This window comes from Calidris pugnax, unplaced genomic scaffold (assembly GCF_001431845.1).
Source record: "Calidris pugnax isolate Ruff unplaced genomic scaffold, ASM143184v1 scaffold26, whole genome shotgun sequence".
Classification (NCBI taxonomy): Eukaryota; Metazoa; Chordata; class Aves; order Charadriiformes; family Scolopacidae; genus Calidris; species Calidris pugnax.
In genome coordinates this window covers 994,981-1,014,647 of record NW_015090765.1, presented here as the reverse complement: position 1 = coordinate 1,014,647, position 19,667 = coordinate 994,981, and the positions used below count along the sequence as shown (strand labels likewise).

General features: G+C 35.4%; 1 protein-coding gene across 14 annotated transcripts in view; it reads left to right on the top strand.

Moving 5' to 3' along the window:
- Positions 1 to 19,667, top strand: part of MRVI1 (murine retrovirus integration site 1 homolog) — a 122,148-nt gene that overhangs the window by 71,845 nt on the left and 30,636 nt on the right. For 12 of the 14 annotated variants that reach the window (XM_014966722.1, XM_014966715.1, XM_014966743.1 and 9 more), the window contains 6 exons: positions 3,110 to 3,207; positions 3,627 to 3,690; positions 7,146 to 7,199; positions 7,971 to 8,159; positions 15,120 to 15,220; positions 17,959 to 18,029. In XM_014966722.1, coding sequence (XP_014822208.1) covers positions 8,091 to 8,159; positions 15,120 to 15,220; positions 17,959 to 18,029 — 241 coding nt within the window. In that variant the 5' untranslated portion in view covers positions 3,110 to 3,207; positions 3,627 to 3,690; positions 7,146 to 7,199; positions 7,971 to 8,090. Of the gene's footprint in view, positions 1 to 1,638; positions 1,758 to 3,109; positions 3,208 to 3,626; positions 3,691 to 7,145; positions 7,200 to 7,970; positions 8,160 to 15,119; positions 15,221 to 17,958; positions 18,030 to 19,667 lie in introns of those variants that run through there. The other 2 variants (XM_014966738.1, XM_014966782.1) reach the window with 2 other exon arrangements.

The following is a 19,667-nucleotide window of genomic DNA, read 5'->3' as shown; positions in this document are numbered from 1 at the left end:
AGGGGTGGGGGGGGGGGGGGGGTGTAGGTTATTTTTTACACAAAATAAGGGAAAGAATTGCTGAAATGCTAAAAGCAAATTTGTTTAGGAGTGATTAGTTGAAATTTCAAATGCAGGAGGCATATCTAAAAACTTCTGGCAGTTATGACTATTTAATGACCTAGTCTGGCATCTTTCGTGCTTGTGCACTTTATTCTTCATGTGTAGCAAAGGTTTGTTATGTGGCTTTGGAAGATAAAAGATCTACCATAGTTAAAGTTTTACGTTTCTAACTGGTTCGTTGTTGGAGAGCTTTCTCTAAATATGTATTTGAGCATAAACCGTTAGTAAGCTCAGGGAAATATATAGGTGGCTTTCACTATTATGTTTTGAAAGAGTCATCATACCGCTTCATAGTCTACACTACAAATGAATCAGAACATATTTTTGTGAACTTTTTTAACCAGTATAGAATTCTGAAACCCATTTACTTTCACAGGGAGGTAAGGCTACTTATAACCCCATTTCCTTAAATTCTTTTTAGTGCTAAATAAAAACGATAACTGAAAACAAAGTCTTTGAACCCAAAACAGTAATTTAAAAAATTTTGATTCGTGCAATGTCAACTCCTAATTGATTGCCCCTAAAAAAAGTGGAATCAGGAACTTTTCAGAGTGCCTAAAATACACTTACCTCAAAAGAAAAGCCTATCTTTTAATTTTATTTTTTTTTTTAATTCTGGGTCTAGTAGTCTAAAATGTTACTGAAATAATGGTCCTTACTATTTCTAAGTACCTCAAAAGAAAAGCCTATCTTTTAATTTTATTTTTTTTTTTAATTCTGGGTCTAGTAGTCTAAAAGGTTACTGAAATACTGGTCCTTACTATTTCTAAAATGTGTGCATTCTTCAGTTTGCTGATCATCTGCAGAACAGAATTCAGCCTAGAATCCTTGAAGAAATATAAGCATTGTAAGCCACTCCTCTGACTGCTTTGCTGCAAGAGAAGTAAACCTAAACACTGACTGCTAACAAACAAAAATTATGACTGTTGCTAAAACAAATGAAGCTGGCTGATAGCATTTCACAGGAAAAAATGCTGTGTTCAGATACAGTTGTGATCTTTTAGTAAGTCTTACATTTCCATTTAATTATGTTAAAATAATTGTCTGTGAGTGAAATCGGGTCAAATTGATTTTTCTCTTAATCTATCAGGGAAAAGCCTAAAGCTGGGACCAGAATGGATCCTATTTCAGTTAACTACATAATGCCCAGAAAACATTATCCATTAAACTCTGTGGGAGTTAATTATTAGATTTCTTTAAACTCTGATATAAAATTTTAGATACATAATCAAACCAAATGCCTTGTTGCAGGAATTGTTCTAGTTGATAATGGACCAGCACAACCTCTCTCCCCCAAACATTTTTGCTTTTCAGTCTCAGCGGAGTGTCATAACCAGCCATTACTAGAGATATTCTCCTGAGTGCTCCCAATCAGAACAGGACGGATATGTATCAAAAGAACATTTTACTTTCTGCTTGACCTAACCTTTCCTTTCTCTCATTCAAGCAGATTATTGAAAACCATCAAGTTTTATGTGTTCCTGAGCTATACGGAAAACAGGAAGCAGAAAAGACGATTCTTTCCTGTCATGCTGCTCTGTAAAGCCCAGTCCTATATGGGTAGCTTGTAGTCCTGAGGAAGCTGTACCTACTGAGTTTGAAACAGAAGTTTTTTAGCAGCTGGTGGACGTTTGCTGTATTCTTCTTATGCTTTTGTTAGTTTCTTCCTTTAAAATATTTTTGTGACAGAATTATTCAGATTGTTAGTTTCTTCCTTTAAAATATTTTTGTGACAGAATTATTCACATTTATCACTTATCACTGAGGTTGCAACTTGGAGGTGTTCTGATTGTCAAGAGTCACTCGGCAATTAATCCTAATGCTCAGGAATTAATCTCAATACTACTCAGAATGAAAACAGATGATTCGAATTCAAGTAGTAGTTGTGTACATGCAACTTGGAGGTGTTCTGATTGTCAAGAGGTGTTATTTCAGTCACTCAGGAATTAATCTCAATACTACTCAGAATGAAAACAGATGATTCGAATTCAAGTAGTAGTTGTGTACACTTTGCATGCCCCAGCAGTATTGGTCTGTGTCTTATAAACAGAAACACCGCTTTGTCTTCCAGATTTTTGCCTTGTCCAGATGTATGGATATTAGTGTGGGTAGAATTCAGATCGTTACTGTTATCACAGAGAAGCCTTATATTAGTCCTAATGCTATGACTATGTGTTTTGGTAAACTGACTGATGCAGTATCCCAATATTTTACAAACTTCAGTATTTAATATGAGAAGCCACTTTCTTGTCATAAAAATGAGATGCGGTAGGAAACAGTCAATTTTTTTCTGTGTTGCAGAAAATAAAGTGTCTTCCAATTTCCATGTAGTATCTCATGTCACATAGGTTAAGGATGTCAGAATGTCATGAGTCAACTTTAGTTGTGGTTTTGGGTTTTTTCTTTTCCAGTGAATGTTTCTATTATACAAAAATTTTGAAGTCCTAGTGCAAAATATTAAAGGCTTTCTATTAACATATTCTGGATCTGGTTTTATAGGTTTTGTTTGGTTTGTTTTGTTGTGGTGTTGGTTTTTTAATTTTTTTTAGATAGCTAATGTATGCCAACAAACTTTGTTTGTGTATCTTAAATACTGTAACATGCTTTGTGTTTGAAGACTTGGTACAAATATAAGAAAAACACCCTGTTTTGTTCATGCTGATAAATTTAGGGGTTTTTTTACATACTTCAAAGCTGCAAAAACTAATTCAAAATGCTACATTAATTCCATATGCTTTTAAAGCTATACAAAAGCCATGCAAAAAGATATCTTTCTAATATGGTAACATTTTATAACCACTTTGCAAGACAAAAAAGAAAAGAGTTGCAAAAAGCAGCTCAGAATTGTGCAGTCCAGCTGTGTTCATGACTATGCAACCCCCATTGTTGACAAATGAGAGTTGCTTGACTTGACCTTAGGCAGTATGAGGTCAAGAAATATTAATAAAATGCTTTCTTAACTGTTTATTTCTGCTTTTTTTTATATATCCTTGTTGTGACGTGACAGAGCATTTGAGGTCAACTGCCAAGCTATCAGTGGAGATGGAGTAAAGCACCTTTATCTAAGCCTTTGCTAACACGGTGCTCAGCCGTGACTCAGAGAGGGTAAGTTAAGTGATTATACTTAGCTTTCTCTACTATGGTAAAATGAGTTGCAGAGAGAACACACTGAAAGCCAAGGGCCTCTAAATACTTTTCCCTTTTATGGAATAGAGCTCCCAGATCACCATTTCCTGGAGATTGTACTCTAAGCCTGCACAGTGGTTAAAGAAAGTTCTCTGCATTCACTGATCTATATCTGACTACAAATTTGAGCTCAGGGGATCATTTTTTTCCTAACTATTTTAAGCAGTAAGTTTACAATAACAAACTGAAACGTTAAAAAACACTCCCTCCTCTCTTCTTTCTTTCTTTTTCTTACTCTCTTTCTTTACATTGTCTCATCTTAATGTGGGAGTAAGCAGAATCTGGTGAATAGGATAGTAACTTGTTGTTTGCTTGTTTTTTTAAAACTCATTTTGTAGGTGTAAAACACTCGTGCAGACTAAGATTGTAGATCTTCGCCCACATCCACTCTTCTTGTGACATGTGAGTTAATCTCTGCAAATATTTAATTTTTAAAAGATAATTTTGAAGCTCCTGCAGTTTCTAAAAGACTGGAATTTGGGGTGGGGGGATAGAGGGCAGGGTGTCATTTACTCTGATAAAACACTACGGTAACCTTATTACATCCTTTATAGGATAGAGGTAGGCCAGACAGAGTTTGACCAATGCTTTACAAAAGAAATAACAGAATCTTGACATTGTCTTGGTGACTAGGATGTGCTTATGCATCATGTGCTTATGCATCTTGACTGCTTTTAAAGTGTAGATGTATTTTTTAGTTGGTGACTAGGATGTGCTTATGCATCATGTGCTTATGCATCTTGACTGCTTTTAAAGTGCAGATGTATTTTTTATTATTCTATCCTTTCAGTACCTTCAGGGACACTACAGTTTTTTCAGTTGGTATCTCACTATATTGCATGTATTGTTAACGTATCATTGCCTTCTTTGACTGAAACATGTTTATGGTTGTGGAAAGGAGATAAAGCTGGCAAAGCTAATGGCAGCATGATTCCAAAGGCTGGTCAGTTGGCACATGAGCCAGGCTTTGAACTAGAATAGTCATGCTTTCTGCACTTTGGCTCAGGGCTCAATAAGGCTGTAAGATGCTTCAGTAGATAAAGGTGCAAATTTCTGTAGGTTCCAGGGCTGTATTCTTCCCTAATGCTCTACTGAAGAAGAAAAAAATGTGACTTCCAGGGAAATAAATTTTCTAAGGACATTTCTTTTCTTCCTACATTTGTGAGTTGCAGAGAAGCTCTTCTAATTCTTGTTAGTGTTCTCATGAAGCCCCCTTTTTCTATATGTTTTGACTCACTGACATTTACTGGGGCTATTTTCATTGCCCAATCAAATAGGTATAAGGTCACTTCAGCAGTGATGGAAAAAGAACATTTAAAGGTCACTTCAGCAGTGATGGAAAAAGAACTAGTATCTTCACTAGTATCTTCAGGTTCCATAATTTCTAAACCTTTGCCTTTGCTACTAGTATCAGAAAGCAGTAATTGATACAGAAAATGGCAGATTTCCTTGCGCAGCATGGAACAAGAAGGTGATTCCATTGGTTACGTTCATTTGCAATTACAAGATGTGATGTTTGTACTGGTTAAGCATCATGAAGTCTTTAAAGGATCTGATTTTAAGAGCACTGCACAGGTTAAAAATAAGCTTTTAGATTGAAAAAGTAATTATTCAGGAGTTCCAAATCATATAGCTTATGGATTGAACTATACATTTTGTTGAAATACCAAAAAGTAGTAGCCCTTCCTTTGGCACCTTAGATGGCTACTGCTATGCAGTCAAGGTGTGCAAAGACTGCTTTTGTTTTGAGAAGCCTCAGAATATTAATAATTATATGCAAGCTTTTGCTGCTTCAATTCAGTCCTCAGTACTGGGGTTTATGGAGATGTATTAGGAAAAAATGGAAAGTCAGAAGAAGAAATTTTCCTACTGATCAGCACCACAAAGACTTGGAGCTTTTTCCTGTTCGCAAGATAGCTGTGTAAGGAAGACAGAGTGAGGTTCTAATAGTGTCAGAGATGGACTGAGCTCAGTTCACTCCAAATCTGGGGCTTTTTAAGGTGGCGTAAATTCATCTTTCTACCCTCCATTCTCCCTTGGCTGTACTTTCTGTGCTGTATCTCTAAGACAACACAGCTCGGGATTTGTCCCTTTCTATTCTTAGACAAGCCTGTCGATTTTTTTTTTTTTCTTCTGAAGTTTTTAAGATGATATTTTTTTTTTTGCTTTTTAAATCTGAAAAATGAACTGAAACTTGATGTGCTTAATAGCTCTTTCTTGCTTCAATATGACTTGCATTACTTTTTAAAGTTTTGTCTGTACTAGGAACTCAGTTAAAACTGGTAATAAACCACTTTGGTGTAATAGCTTATACAGCTCCATGTTGGACTGCAAATACACTTTGGCCATGACTTGAAACATTCCTGATTTTTCAGGCCCAGCATTCTGTTGAGTTGAGCCTATCGGAACCATTATAAACTCATAAGGCAAACACTAAGAGGGATTAGATAAACAGGCAGATTTATAACTTTTCTTTTTTGTTTTGGTTTTAATTTGAGTTCTTGCAAACGCAGAAATTGCATAGGATGCCAGGATTTTGTTACAGGGATGAAAAGCAAGTCCATATCAGTTTTTTTAGTTCCCTCACTTCTGTCACATCTTCATGTGTTGTTAATAGTTGGTGACTGTTGTTTGATACAAAACTACTTACCTGTTAAAACACAGAGATATTTAATACTACTACTATCTGCCTAATCTCTGTGGGTTTATAAAAACGTATGTAATCATAAATGTCTGCTTTCCATCATATTAGGGACTTCAAATATATTTTGCCTTAATAAACAGTTTTGAATCTTCTTTTTATTCATAGATAGCTTTCTCTACTCTTATTTGAAATCAGAGGTGGGTAAAATCATGATACAAAAATGAGCTTTCAGTTATTCCATTAGACCTAGAAATTCACCTGTAATGGCTTCAAAATGTCTGCAAAATCTTGAAACGTGCTGTTCCTACAGCATGTACTCTTCTGAAAAAAACATGCTCACTGTTCAGAGAAAGTCTTTACCTTGGTCTTCGTAATGGTGTCATATATGCTTCATCTTTTCCACAGTCTTTATCAAAGAATTTTGATGAAATAATTATTTTTTTTGAACACATTAATACTTGTATAGAGGTAATTCTTGCAATCTAGAAGTTCTGCGTTAAATTTAATGTGAGGAGGCTTTCTTTTCATCTTCTAGTAAAAGAGAAAATTAAGTTTCTAATATAATGTGAAATAAACCTAATAAAAGCATGGGTCTTAGCTGGTTCTGTAGTCGAAAGTTTTCACATATTCTGTAGGTTTTACAACACAGATTTTTTTCTGTGCAAGCTGAGGTGAGGAATTGTCACTACTGAGGCTACCTCCGTATCTCCAGTGAATAGTTTTGTCTCTTTTTTTTTCTTTCTTTCTTTTTTAAATCAACACAAGTGTTTTGACAATTTTAATTGTCAGCCTCAATATACCAATGTGTTTCTGAATACATTTCTCTGCCCTTCCCTGAAATAGAAAGGAAAACTGTAGAAGGCTAATCTTACAACGCTGCTAATTCCCTTGAATGTCAAACCATTTCCCCATCTCAACCTCTTTGTTCCATCTATTTTGATTTCCAGAAAAGTAAAATAATGGAGATGAGATTAGTAATTCAGGTTTGAATTGGGAGAAGATAACATGTTTTGGAGGATGAACCTATGCTTGTTGCATGTATTTATTCCTTGGCATGCTATTGAAGTTATTTAATATTACAGTTTGAGTGTATAGCTCCAGTCGATACACAGCTGTGAATTAACTCTAAAGGGAATATTGTTAGCACTTACTGGTCCAGACAGAAACTGTGTGCCAGATTGTCTCTGATAACTGCATTGTCTGTTGTCTGCAGGCACCACCAAGGAGTCGAATGATTTCTTTCTGAGCACTGTTCCTTAACTGCCCGGTAGGTGTCACAGCAAGTCCTGTAATACACACACTGTAGCTATAAGGATTAGTACTTAACATTTCTCCTTTTCAGACTACTGTACAGGCTTTAACCCTAATAATACCCTATAAAAGGCAATAGCTCCCATTGATACTAATACCAAGAATTTCTTCAGCTAATAGGCAGTGATGTTTTATATTTTTTTTTTCCATTTGGGCATTAGTGCTGTTTTGCTTATTTCTTCAGCTAATAGGCAGTGATGTTTTAATATTTATTTTTTTCCATTTGAGCATTACTGCTGTTTTGCTGCAGAATTGTCTTGCACAGTATGGTCTTGTGCAGATGGAGGCTGAGTCCTTGCACAATTCACCTAGGCCTTGCTCGTGCTCAAAGGAATAGTGCCACCGTCTGGGTTTCCAGTTTCACTCCTTTCTTTAAGATCTGAGATCACACTCTGTAGCACGAGAACTTTATTAGTTACTGAAAGGCATATTATGGATATCCTTCTGAGAGAATTTTAGAGGGTAGTTTGGTCACAGCCAAAACCGTCATAGTAACAAAAAAAATGTGTAAAATGGAGGGAAGAGGTGGAATGAGCAATAAGAATAGAGGGTTGTCCGTTTTGAATGCATTTTCTAAGTTATCCTTGATCTTAAAAGCTTTAGTTAATAAAACACAAGATGGCATTTTTAATTTTAAACCCTAATACTGTTTGTTATTGTAAAGTGATCTGTGTTGAAGCATAAAGCTTTAAATTGATTTGACTTGTGCTTTTGGCATCCACCACAGCCTGCAGATCACAAGGCCTCCCAGCTCTTATGCCTTCAGGCTGACTTGAAGCAGATTTTCTCAGCAGTGCATGGTCCTGTCAGTCCACGTTGCAGTTCCACGTGCTTCCCACTGTCCGCCATGCCAACCTTACCTGAAGACAAGGGACAAGCAAAGGAGGCACAACACAACAGTTCTTCTCCAGCCAAAGTAAGCACTCCTACAAAAAGTGTTTTCTGACGCTTGTTGGAAACCTGAGGCTGAAACCTGTTGGAGTATATTCAGGAATTTATAAAATAACATCTAGTCGTTGTTATGTATTAGTGGTTTTTGATGAATTGATGAAGTTATGAATGATCTTTCAGTTGATATTCTTAGAATTCCTCAAATATTTTATAGACTCAGGAATAAGAAGTGAAGTTGCTCAAGCACTTGTTTATCAGTTTGATCTGGAGGCTTATGTGTCTGTCTGTTCTGAGCCATTTATATCAAAGCTGTCCAAAAATGTCCTTTGTGATGTTATTACAGAAAACTTTAACATTTGAGAAAATAGCTTAGGCATGTACTTCATAGTAGTCTTGAAACATCTAGTGTTGCCTTTAGAGATACAGAAGATGCTATGCAATTCATATGTGTGTGCAAGATGGAAATCTGTTTTTTGGTTTGTAGACTTTCTCAGTGCTTAATTTACCACAGTAGTAGCTGAACATATACTGGAACTATACAGAGAGCAGTTGGGTGCTCCCCAGACATATTTTTCATTTTGCTACTCAAATTTCTGGCATCTACATGTTTTTCCAGGTTTTATTTGCAGATAAATTTAAAAAGTCAGTAACAGGTGATACCTCTCCCTTTTGAATACTTTATACCACTGATAGAAAGTAATTTTATGTTCAAATAAAGTGTGCATTTTTTAAATTGTTAGCTTAGCTGAAGTAAAGAACCTTGCTGTGATGACAAAATCACAAGTTATCCTGTTTTATGCAAACTGGTTTAAAGAAAGAGAGGATTTATAATCTGGCACATCCTCAGTTAAAAATGCATCACTGTCACTGGATTTGAGGACACTGTATTCTACAGCGAGGGTGAAAACATCCGCTACTTTAACGTTGCTGGAAAATGCTGTCAGCAGTGAGCCTTACACTGGTTTGTCATGCATTCCATCCAAATTGCACACTGTGCTGAGTGTTAGTTTCCTGGTTTAAGATAAACACCCCAGATGGATGCAAGTTCATCAGACTAATAGCTGAGAACATGTATGAGGTCAAGAAGATTTTTTTTCTCACTCACCCATGTTAATAGTATTTTAATACAAAGGACTAGCTGCATACTTGCTAGCAGACATCAATGAAAGTCCTAAACGTGCTTTTCAAATGGGAGAAATAAAGAATTACAACTACCTAATCTAAAAAAAATAAATTAAAATTAATATTTTAGTCCATTATACACACCGTTTTAGAGGTAGGTCTTAAATGAACTATGATAACGTGGTAGTTCATGAATCAGTTAACTGTGCAAAAGTCTTCTTTTTAGGTAAAGTGTTATTTTTAGGCACAAAGTAACAGTGGAAGGATTTTAACCAACACACTGCTCATGAGCCCACTTAAGTTACGGCTTGCAACTAGCCAGTGTTGTGAGAATTTTATCTTGTTCATAACTGTTATTGCTTTTGGGTCTTGCTGCAGTCCAAGTTTTACAGCATGACTATGTAATAAGTAAAATAACTTACTGTTATGCGATCCAGACTTGAAAGCAAAGAAGGGCATCAGAAGGAACTAGCAACTGGTGGACTTGTTTTCTGCCATTGAACAAGGCTTTCTGAGCCTGGAATCTCATCTTATCTAAAGTACAGTCTGTTGTCAAACAGCTTCCTCATTCAGTTTCAGAAGGTGCTTCCCCACCTTTCCCTCCATGTACAAATGCACACACATTCACAAAATTCAGTTTCAGAAGGTGCTTCCCCACCTTTTCCCTCCATGTACAAATGCACACACAGTTCTGAGAAAAAGAAAATGAATCTTACATCACATGTAGTTTCAAGCTCAATTCAAGTATCTTTTACGTGATAGGAAGACCTGGGTTATAGTTCTCAAATTTATTTTGAGAAAACAAATATGGTTTTCCATTTCAGTATTTCTTACAGCAGCCCATATTCACCATTCTGACTACCTCTAAAATATTCATCAACGCATTTATTAGCTCAGTGTTCCTGAGGGACACAGATGTGAAATTCCCATTAGCACAGGTGTGTTGGCCTAATTCAAAGAATTTTAGTCCTTTGTTTGAAATGTTATCTGAATTAAGAGCAAGTAATGGAACTCTTAGTTTATGTGCCGTCTTGCTACAGTAAGTATTGAACATTTTAGATGTGTTGTATACAGATTATTTCTCCCACCATGATTCATAGAACTTCAGTCAAATGTCATTTTTAGTCATTCCCATATTTTAATTTGATTTATTTAATATAGAATAATATGACATTATAATATGCGTTTACTGATACCCTTAAAAACATTTCAGACTTTTAGTATTAAAAATGTAATTTCTGTATGTGCAATGCATACCAAACAAACAAAAAAACAAAGATAATGACATCATAGAATAATATGACATTATAATATGCGTTTTACTGATACCCTTAAAAACTTATTTCAGACTTTTAGTATTAAAAATGCAATTTCTGTATGTGCAATGCATATCTCAAACAAAGAAAATGACATTGTTACCAGTTATGTTATGATTTATAGTGGTCTGTAAATCTCCCTACGCTTTCAGGGTTGGTTGTGAGCTGCCATCATTCCCTCTTTTTAAATCAAAAATCCCCATTTCTGTTTCCAGCTTTCTCCTCTCTTTGTACCCCAAACAGTATTTTTCTGACTCTTCTGACTGCTGAGGAAAAGTCTGTCAGATGTTCATATTTCTTGTACACCAGTTGTTCCATTATTTAAGCTTCTGCATTTCTTTTTTTATTATTCCTATTTAAATTTGTACTGCACTTTTATCAAATCACTGCATGTTATCTGTTTTGTTTGTTGCAAAGGACATGTCCTATGTCTTGGCTGTTTCAACTAGGTGCAGTTGCAATTTAATTTCATTACTTTCATAGACATTACATGTCTAATCTCTAAACTCAGCGCTTGACTTAAACTTCCAAAATGAAGCTTACTTTAAAACCCCATCTCACTCAAAAGATTGCTCTCTGAGATGCATAACTTTTAAGGTCTTTCACATAAGTATCTGTTTCAGGCCAAATTTATTCTGAAATTCAGTCCAGACCCTTAATTAATTTCTAAGAACATGGCCAGGTGGCAGAGGATTATTTTTTTTCCAGTACTTTAAAGATTTCAGGTGGTAGAAAGTAAAGCTTTATCATCTGACTGTCCTGGCAGGGTAGCTCTTTTAGAAGAGAGATTTATTTCCCCCCCCTTCACTCCCCATTACTGTGCAAATCTATCCAAATTTGGCTGGATTACAAAACTTCTTAAAACACTTTTTCTGTATGCTTAGTGAGGGCTTGGTAGAGCTTAACAGCCAGAATCTCTGCATATCCTATCTGCCCTGAGCATTGCTGAGCTTCCTGGAGCTTCTGTTATGAATCAAACTGCGTGTACTGTCCTCTCAGCCCTGCACAAGCCTCCCTGCACGACTAGATGATGGCACACGATCATCCTTGTAGAGCATGGGGATCAAATCCCACCTGAGCCATAGAGGTGGGGTCAGTTTTACCCTAAATTTTTATAGGAGGAGGGCTTGGGAGAGCAAGGAAGCAGAGACCTGGTAGCAGGCAGACCCTGGTACTAGGAGCTGAGGTAGTTGATGGGAATAGCTGGAGAGCAGGCTTGGCTGGAAGCTAACACAGAGAGGGCAGTTACAGGCAGACAATGGGAGGAGATGGAAAACTTGTGTATCCTCTTTGATGTACAACTGTGAGGCAGATTAAGCTTCCTGTTAGAGTTTCTCTTCCGAGATGAGCATATAGCAGCCTGAGGACTCTTCAGAGTATAAAGATTTCTTTTGATTCAAGCCAGCTGGCCCTGCAAAGAGCTTCATGTTCTAGCTCTTCCTACCTCACTGCCATACAGATGCACCACAATAGGTAATGAAGCTTAATGATAGGACAAGGGGAAACGGTTTTAAATTGGAAGAAAAAAGATTCAGATTAGATCTCAGGAAGAAATTTTTTACTATGAGGGTGGTGAGACACTGGAACAGGTTGCCCAGAGAAGTTGTGGATGCCCCATCCCTGGAAGTGTTCAAGGCCAGGCTGGATGGGGCTTTGAGCAACCTGGTCTGGTGGGAGGTGTCCCTGCCCATGGCAGGGGGGTTGGAACTAGATGATCCTTGAGGTCCCTTCCACCCCAAACCATTCTATGATTCTATGAATAGGAAGCATAAGTTTTCCCCTCTGTTGAACTGCGGTAGCTGCTGACCATGATTAATGAATTCTATCTGACCTGAACTAGCCTTGGCTACAGCCTTTTTAGTTTTCTTTTCCTTTTTTTCTTTCTTTTTAATGAGCTGGTTTTAGCGTCCTAAAATGGACTTGGGTGACTTGAAGGCTGATGTTACGTCATTCAAAAGCTTTGCCTGCTCTTTGGCAGTCATGAGATTAGTATAAACAATGTGCATGTGTACTCAGCTGCTTTGCCCTACAAGCAGGGCAGGGCAGTCACCTGAATGTTTGTCACTGACTGTTCAACAAAATAGATTTTAACATTTTCAAGAATACTACTAAAAATTGCTTTCAAAGCATTATCATATGATGTCAGTTGGGCCTTTGCATCATGTAATAGGTCATAATTTTATGTTCAACATTTCCAATATTACAAAGATATTTTTCTTAAGCTTAAATCTTCGTATTTTTTTCTTGGCATGTTTCCTATCCTGCTCTCCTGTGACTGACAAGGAACTGCCAAGGAATATCATATGAGAATTATAAGTATGGAAGTGTAGAGCTCAATGGAATTTGTTTATTTTAGTTAAAAAAACCCTGCTATTTACAATAGAATCAAGAATCCTAGATCAGATGTCCAAACCAAAGCATATTTTATTGCCTTTGAGAAGGAAGAAGGGTTATGCTATATACTTTAATACTGTACCATTTTCAAAATGCTTCTAGAGTTGTTTGAATTGATCAGAAAATGAATTATTTCAACAAGAGTAAAATGCAGCACTGGGAGCAATGTTGAAAGAAGTCCTGTTGTATCTGATAGATATTACCAGTCATGTAACTGCTAGCTTTTTGGATGTATGTAATTCCATTTCAATATATACTCTTGGCTACTTGTTTATTGTAACAAACTTTATGACTACACTAACATCAAAATGATAGTAGATGACTGAAACAATCATTCATTGATGGCTTTTGTTTCAAATATTGAAATAATTTAGTTTTCTCTGTTCTAAAATGTTGACTTGTTAAACTGTGAGCTATTACATGCTTCATTGTGCAAATACCTAAATTAGCGCTTTTACAACAGCTTTTTATTACCTGCCTATTTAATGAATATTACTAAAATAAATGTTATTCTGAATTCATTACACTCCTGTCAACCTCTAGTAGATAAACATTCTTAAAAGAACTAAGCAAAATTGACAGCAAATGTTATTTCATTAAAAGCAAAATTATGTTTATAACAGTTGAGCATAATTGGCTCTGAGGCATGGATAGCAAAATGCCCTTTTAGAATTAAAATTTGGAATTAAAATTGCAATGCCCCAAGCCTGTCAATGTTCAAGAGACATTTGAACAATGCCCTTAATAGCATGCTTTAGCTTTTGGTCAGCCCTGAATTGGTCAGGTGGTTGGGATAGATGATCATTGTAGGTCTCTTCCAACTGAAAATTGTTCTGTTCTGTTTTTCTGTTCTCTAGTCCGATGACAACTGAAGTAAAAATTTCTTATGAAACTTTGGGATGTAGTTTAGATTCCAAATAACTGAATAAAGTAAAATACTTGTACATACCAGTGCCTAGCAGAAGCGATTAAGATTTGAGAATTTACAAATTATTATTTAAATTTTACAAGTTGATGGATGGCAGCCCCCTGCCACTTTTGGGAAGCTTTCCCTCTAGCTATAAATACTCACAATGCTGTGATATGTTCTATTTATCTCATTATTGTACTCGAAAATAAAAACTGCAACTTCTAACAGATGCCTACACTTTCCCCACTCTGCGTGATTTTCTGCATCACTTTTTTCAACTTATTGACTGACTGTGAACACCAAATTGTTTATATAGTGTTTCAACAGTACAGGGGTTGATTGATTTATTTATTTTTGTTGTGAATCTGAATGTAGTACACGGGACAGAAGTAATCATTTTTTGAGTACATATGAGAAATCCACAGTTCTTTATTCTAATTTGATACATCTCCATCTGAGGTATCTTGCAGGAACCAGATTCCTTCTCTTGAGCTGATTGGCATCACTGTGGTAGACAGTGTGGGATTAAGTTCTCGGGACAAGTTCTCATATTTTTTAAGAAGGCAAGCACAGATTGATATTCAGTGCCAGTATCTTTCGTCATCTAAAAGTTATATTGTATTTTATTAAATATTGTGGTTATATTTTTTTAATTTTTTTTTCTAATTAATGTAGAACACTTAAATTAATTCTAATTAAAGTAGAACACTTAAAAGATTACTTTATAACTATTTTCTCCATTTTTTGGAAAGCATGTGTACACTTAACACTGCATTTATTCAAGCTTTTGTTGCACAGTAGTACCATTTGGAGGTTTTGTGTGCCTAGTTTAGCTCTGTTACTTATACTTGCTTTTCACTCTTGCATTCAGCTCATAAATTCACTAAGTGTTGTACATGTACTTCAGTAAAGGAATAGTTTGCTGGAATGGTGTGAAAAATCAGTTTATCTGCCACTTCAAAGCTTTCTCATTAGTTCCATGCTTATTGATTATAGCTTGTGTGTATTAAAAATTTGTAAAGAAACAGATGTTCCAGGTCTCCATTGTGTCTTTTTACCAATTTAAGTATAGACCTCTAGTTCAAATTTGTTTTCTCAAGTAAGAGCTGATTCACGCATAGTTCAGTCATTTTCTCTTTAAGCTAAATTGAGCAATACACATTATTTTCCACATAGAGTGTCAATATTCAGTGTTTTGAATTTCTGTTTAACTCCATTTTTATATTTGTCACAAATCATTCAGGACACTACTGTTGAAGGGACAACATGCAGTACACCTTCTATTGTTCTTCCAGAGAATGCTGTTACGCCAGATGTAGAAATTGATAAAAATCTAGTTAACAGGTACTATATAATACATTACCAATCTATGAATAAATTGTACAGTAATTCCAGGAGCTGTGTTTCTAATATACTGCTTTAAAATGTATATTGTATTAAAATATTATTGCTATAACTCTATTTGGAATTTGATCCTATAGTCTTTGCATTTTGATGATGATCTTTTGGATGCAGGGAAGCTGGGGGCAGGAATATAACTGATACTAAAAGAGAAGAGTTTCATATAATACTGAGCCTCCCAACCTGACTCAGTATACTTTAAATTTATATGAACTTCCTTTTCTTTCAGAATAGTGTAATTTGAAACTAAACCAAAAATGTAAATTTAAGTTTTGCATAGTTTGGACTAATAAAGCTGTAACTTTTGAAGTCCATCCTTTTGCTAGCAAATAAAATATGACCTGGTGAGGAAAAAATTGCTTGGTCAAATCCTTTTGTAGACACATAGTGGGGTGTGTGTGTGTGTCTGCACTACATTCATACACCTGCTTCAAGGATGACTGACAGTTGGATTCCTCATGTTCTGTGCATGGCAAAGTGCAAGGCTGTCCTTCTGTCCAAGTTTTAACCTTTACTTAGACCCAGTCAATAAGGAGCTGAGACCAAAAAAAGTAAAAGTGAGCATTTTTGTGTTTCCTGAAGTATTCCCCCCAAATGAAATTTTCCAGTTCATTACCTAAATACCTAACTCTGGTCTACTAATTATATACGGACACCAGTAGTGCTACCTTTAATCATATTAATATTTCCACTGAACCAATAAGAACTTTGTAGACTGATGTAGAGCTAAGAAACTAATCCTTGTAAGACTTTAAAAAAATTACTGTTTTTAAATACTAAAGATGTAAGTTCCTGAAGGTATGCTCAGCCATCACTGTTGACTCTAGCAAATGAGTGTGTTTTATGTACAAAGCCTGTGTTGTCTATTCCCTTCTTGAATTAAAGAACTACCTATATTACCATCTTATTACAATATTCTTAGTGTCATGCTGAAAAGTAGACATTGTAGCAATAATATTTGTGATCTGTTGTAATTGTTTTGTCTGTTGAAAGGAAAATGCAGCAACAAACTATGTTGTTCTTAAAACCAATCAGTTTACATGACCCTTAAATTATTGTGTTTTAATGAAGAAGGAAGGTTTCTGGCAAAAGGTGGACTTGCAATGTATGACATTTTGTATAATAAAGCTTATTTGTGAGGGCAGAAAATTTCCAAGGAAGGCTTATGATCATAAAAATACTTTGCAATTTTTACTAATAGCTTTTGCTGTTACTAATAGCTTTACGCTTAGCATTTTATAATTTTATGAACTGCTGAGAATGCTTCTTACCTTCTTTTGACAGGTTCAGCATATTACATATATCTTTCAGAATAAATCTCCCTCCTAGTTGCATGCATATTATCTATGTTTTATATAGCTTAAGGTGATGCTGGTCAAGCAACTGTTATTGTATATGGTTTCTTTTCTTACAAAAATTGGTGGTGGTCTGGCATTGCTGGCAAACTTTGTTTCATAGAATAATATTCTGAGATACTAGAATATCATTATATTATTATCCAACATCTTTAAAAATTTTCTTCTGAAGCCAAATAAGATATGCTCAGTTCTTTTAAAGTTCAGAGTTAAAAGCATTGGAAATTGAGTTTCTGGACTTGATTTTCTGTCAAAAAAAAAGATGCAGCAAGTGTAGGCTTCTTTTCCAGCTCTCTTCTTTCCCTTCCTCCCTTGCATCTATTCAGTGGTCCTTACTGTTTCAGTGAAGCTGCAAAAGAAACCTCTGTTGCACCTGGAAACTTGTGAAATAAAATAAGTATTAATTGAAAATTGAAGCAGATAATGTCTCTAAGCTAGACAATTGGCAGAACTTAAGTGTCTAGCTTGAATACTAGACAGATTTGAAGCAGATGTTTGATCCAATTCAGGTAAACAGGGCAAGAATAGCACCTTGAGGCTAAGCATATGTGAAAGCAAGCTGTTGAATGAAATAATAATTCTGTTTGAAGTTGGAAACTTCAATTCAATTTTGAATTTAATTAAGGCTATTTTCAGTCTTCTGATAAACATACTTCTTGACCAGGGATTTTTAATTTATTGACTTGCCGTTAGACTTAAAATATGGGAAAAAATTAATCAGAAAGTATTGATCATAAATCTATACTATAATTGACTTGCATTTTTAAAGTACTTCTCCAAACTTCAAGATTTTTTAAGACTCAGAATTATTATTCAGCCCTTCAAAAGCAGCATTACTTGCTGGATCAGCATTTAGTTTTCTGCAGTTATTTGAGACTCTCACTTGGTTTTCAATCTAGAAAGTTCCTGTATTACTATATGGGAACCTAAGAAACTATCTCAATTGTAAAAGCACTAACAATTTACCAAGACTAATTAAAAAAAAAAATATTATTTGCATCATACTGTATTTACATGAGTTTTAAGTCATGATAACAGACTAAAGAAATGTAGTTTTTCTAAGAAATCAAAGTTCACAGTATTTGAGATTATCAGCAAATGTCTGAACTCCTCTGTGAGAGCAATTTCTGTATTTTTCCTTCTTTCTGCAATCTTCCTCCATTTCCAGTTATTTGGAGATGACAGGATTTGCAATAAAAACTTTTTTAAAAAATTTTTTTTAATCAAAGAAAACTGCTGTCTTTTTAATGTTCAATTTTTATAGAGAAGCAGAACTTGTTTGGTGGCATACTCCTATAATTTTTGTTTGTTCATTTTTCTCTCTAGGCCTCGTAGTCCTCATAGGAGACATTCTAACCGTACCACTAGGAATCCAACAAATTCATTGACTTCTGTTGGTAAGAAATGATTATTCATTTAAGCTAGAATGTTTTCTCAGAAACTATGAGGTGCAATAAAGACTTAAATATGGTTTTTTTCTGTGCATACTGTCTGTAATGCATGCCCAGGAAATATTGCTACCATTTGGAATTGTGATCATAAGTTTGTGATCATAATTGGATTGCATACTGACAAATCCAGGGAAATATGCATATTGTTAGTTTCATAAAGTTGTTGTATTAGTGTGTTAGCTTAATATTTTTAGAAGGCTGGACATATACATGCTTAAAATTCTTCTTGTACGGAAAATACTGTTCAGTAATACTGTTTGTTATTTTTGAACAACTGGAATTTTTTTAGCAGGGAGCTTTACAGACACTTAAGTGTCAAGTTATTTAGTTTGGCTATCATATCAGAGTGCACCTTAAATGAAAACAAGTTAACTAGGGGTAGATTTTCTTCTTTTCTTCACTTGCTAATGAGTCATTACTACATAATTAGTTCTATTAGTTTTCTGGTAGCTACCTGTGTAGTAAATTGTTATTCAAGGGGAGTAATGGTGTGGATGCAGATTTGTGAGTCAGTGGCAATGCTCCCATCAGTTCTTAGTGTTGGTGCGTTCACATTTGGATTGTTACTTCTCTCCATTTATGTATTTCCTGTGAAGTAGAAGTTGAAGAGAGTTGATAGAATGTTTATATTATCACATGTAAAGGATGAAGGAATAAGCATATGAGATCTCGTACTAAAAGGGGGGTGGAGGGGCAGGAATCAATCATTTAGAATAAATTTTGAAAATTATTTTTACTTCCTCCCAGCCATTAACTTAAATTTGAGCCAATTATCACTCCATTTTGCTGTTCCTGAAAAGAGTTTTCTGTAAAATAATGGATTTGTGTGATCATTGCATACCTTAAAAAAAAATATATATATACATAGTGGTTTTGTGACAGACTTAAAGCCAAGCTTATCAGGTGACTATTCCAATGCTCCCAGAGGCTTTTAAAGGGAAGCACCCTTTCTACTATCAATAAGTTCTTAGGGATCTTGAAACACATGCATCTGTATCTTTTTTTTGTCTTTACTAAAGCACAAGCAAACATCAGAGCCCTGCTACCTCTCTGGTACTCAAAATATTCAGAAGAAAAAATCAGTTTTATCAATTCAGGTTGCTTTTAGTAATTGAGATTCTACTAAATCCTCTTTATCCTTACTAGTTTGTGATTCTTATGCTTTCATAACTGGGTACTCGGTTGCATCAGTATGCCTATAAAAATGTAGCTGAGAGCCCACTGAAAGAAAGCTTGTTAGGAAGCTTCAAATACTCGTGACTTCTCAAGCATTTGCTCTAGTTTTGTGATTGGTCCTTTAAATTGAGTAAAATGTATTTCTTGGCTGCACGCATTCAAAGGGAACTTCCTATAAAACTAAGATGGAGATAAGATCCATTTAAATCAGCTCAGATCTGCTTAAGGGAACTTGGAACACTTAAAATCTGTCCTGCTTGCCAGCAGTTGATTTTAGAGGTAACTAAACTTGTGGAAACTAAATAAGGTTATGGAACAATACTTACAGACAACAGACTTATACAAAAGAATGATTATCCTTCCATATTCAGTGGTGCAGCAGCAAGAGCTGCTCTCCACCTTCCCCTC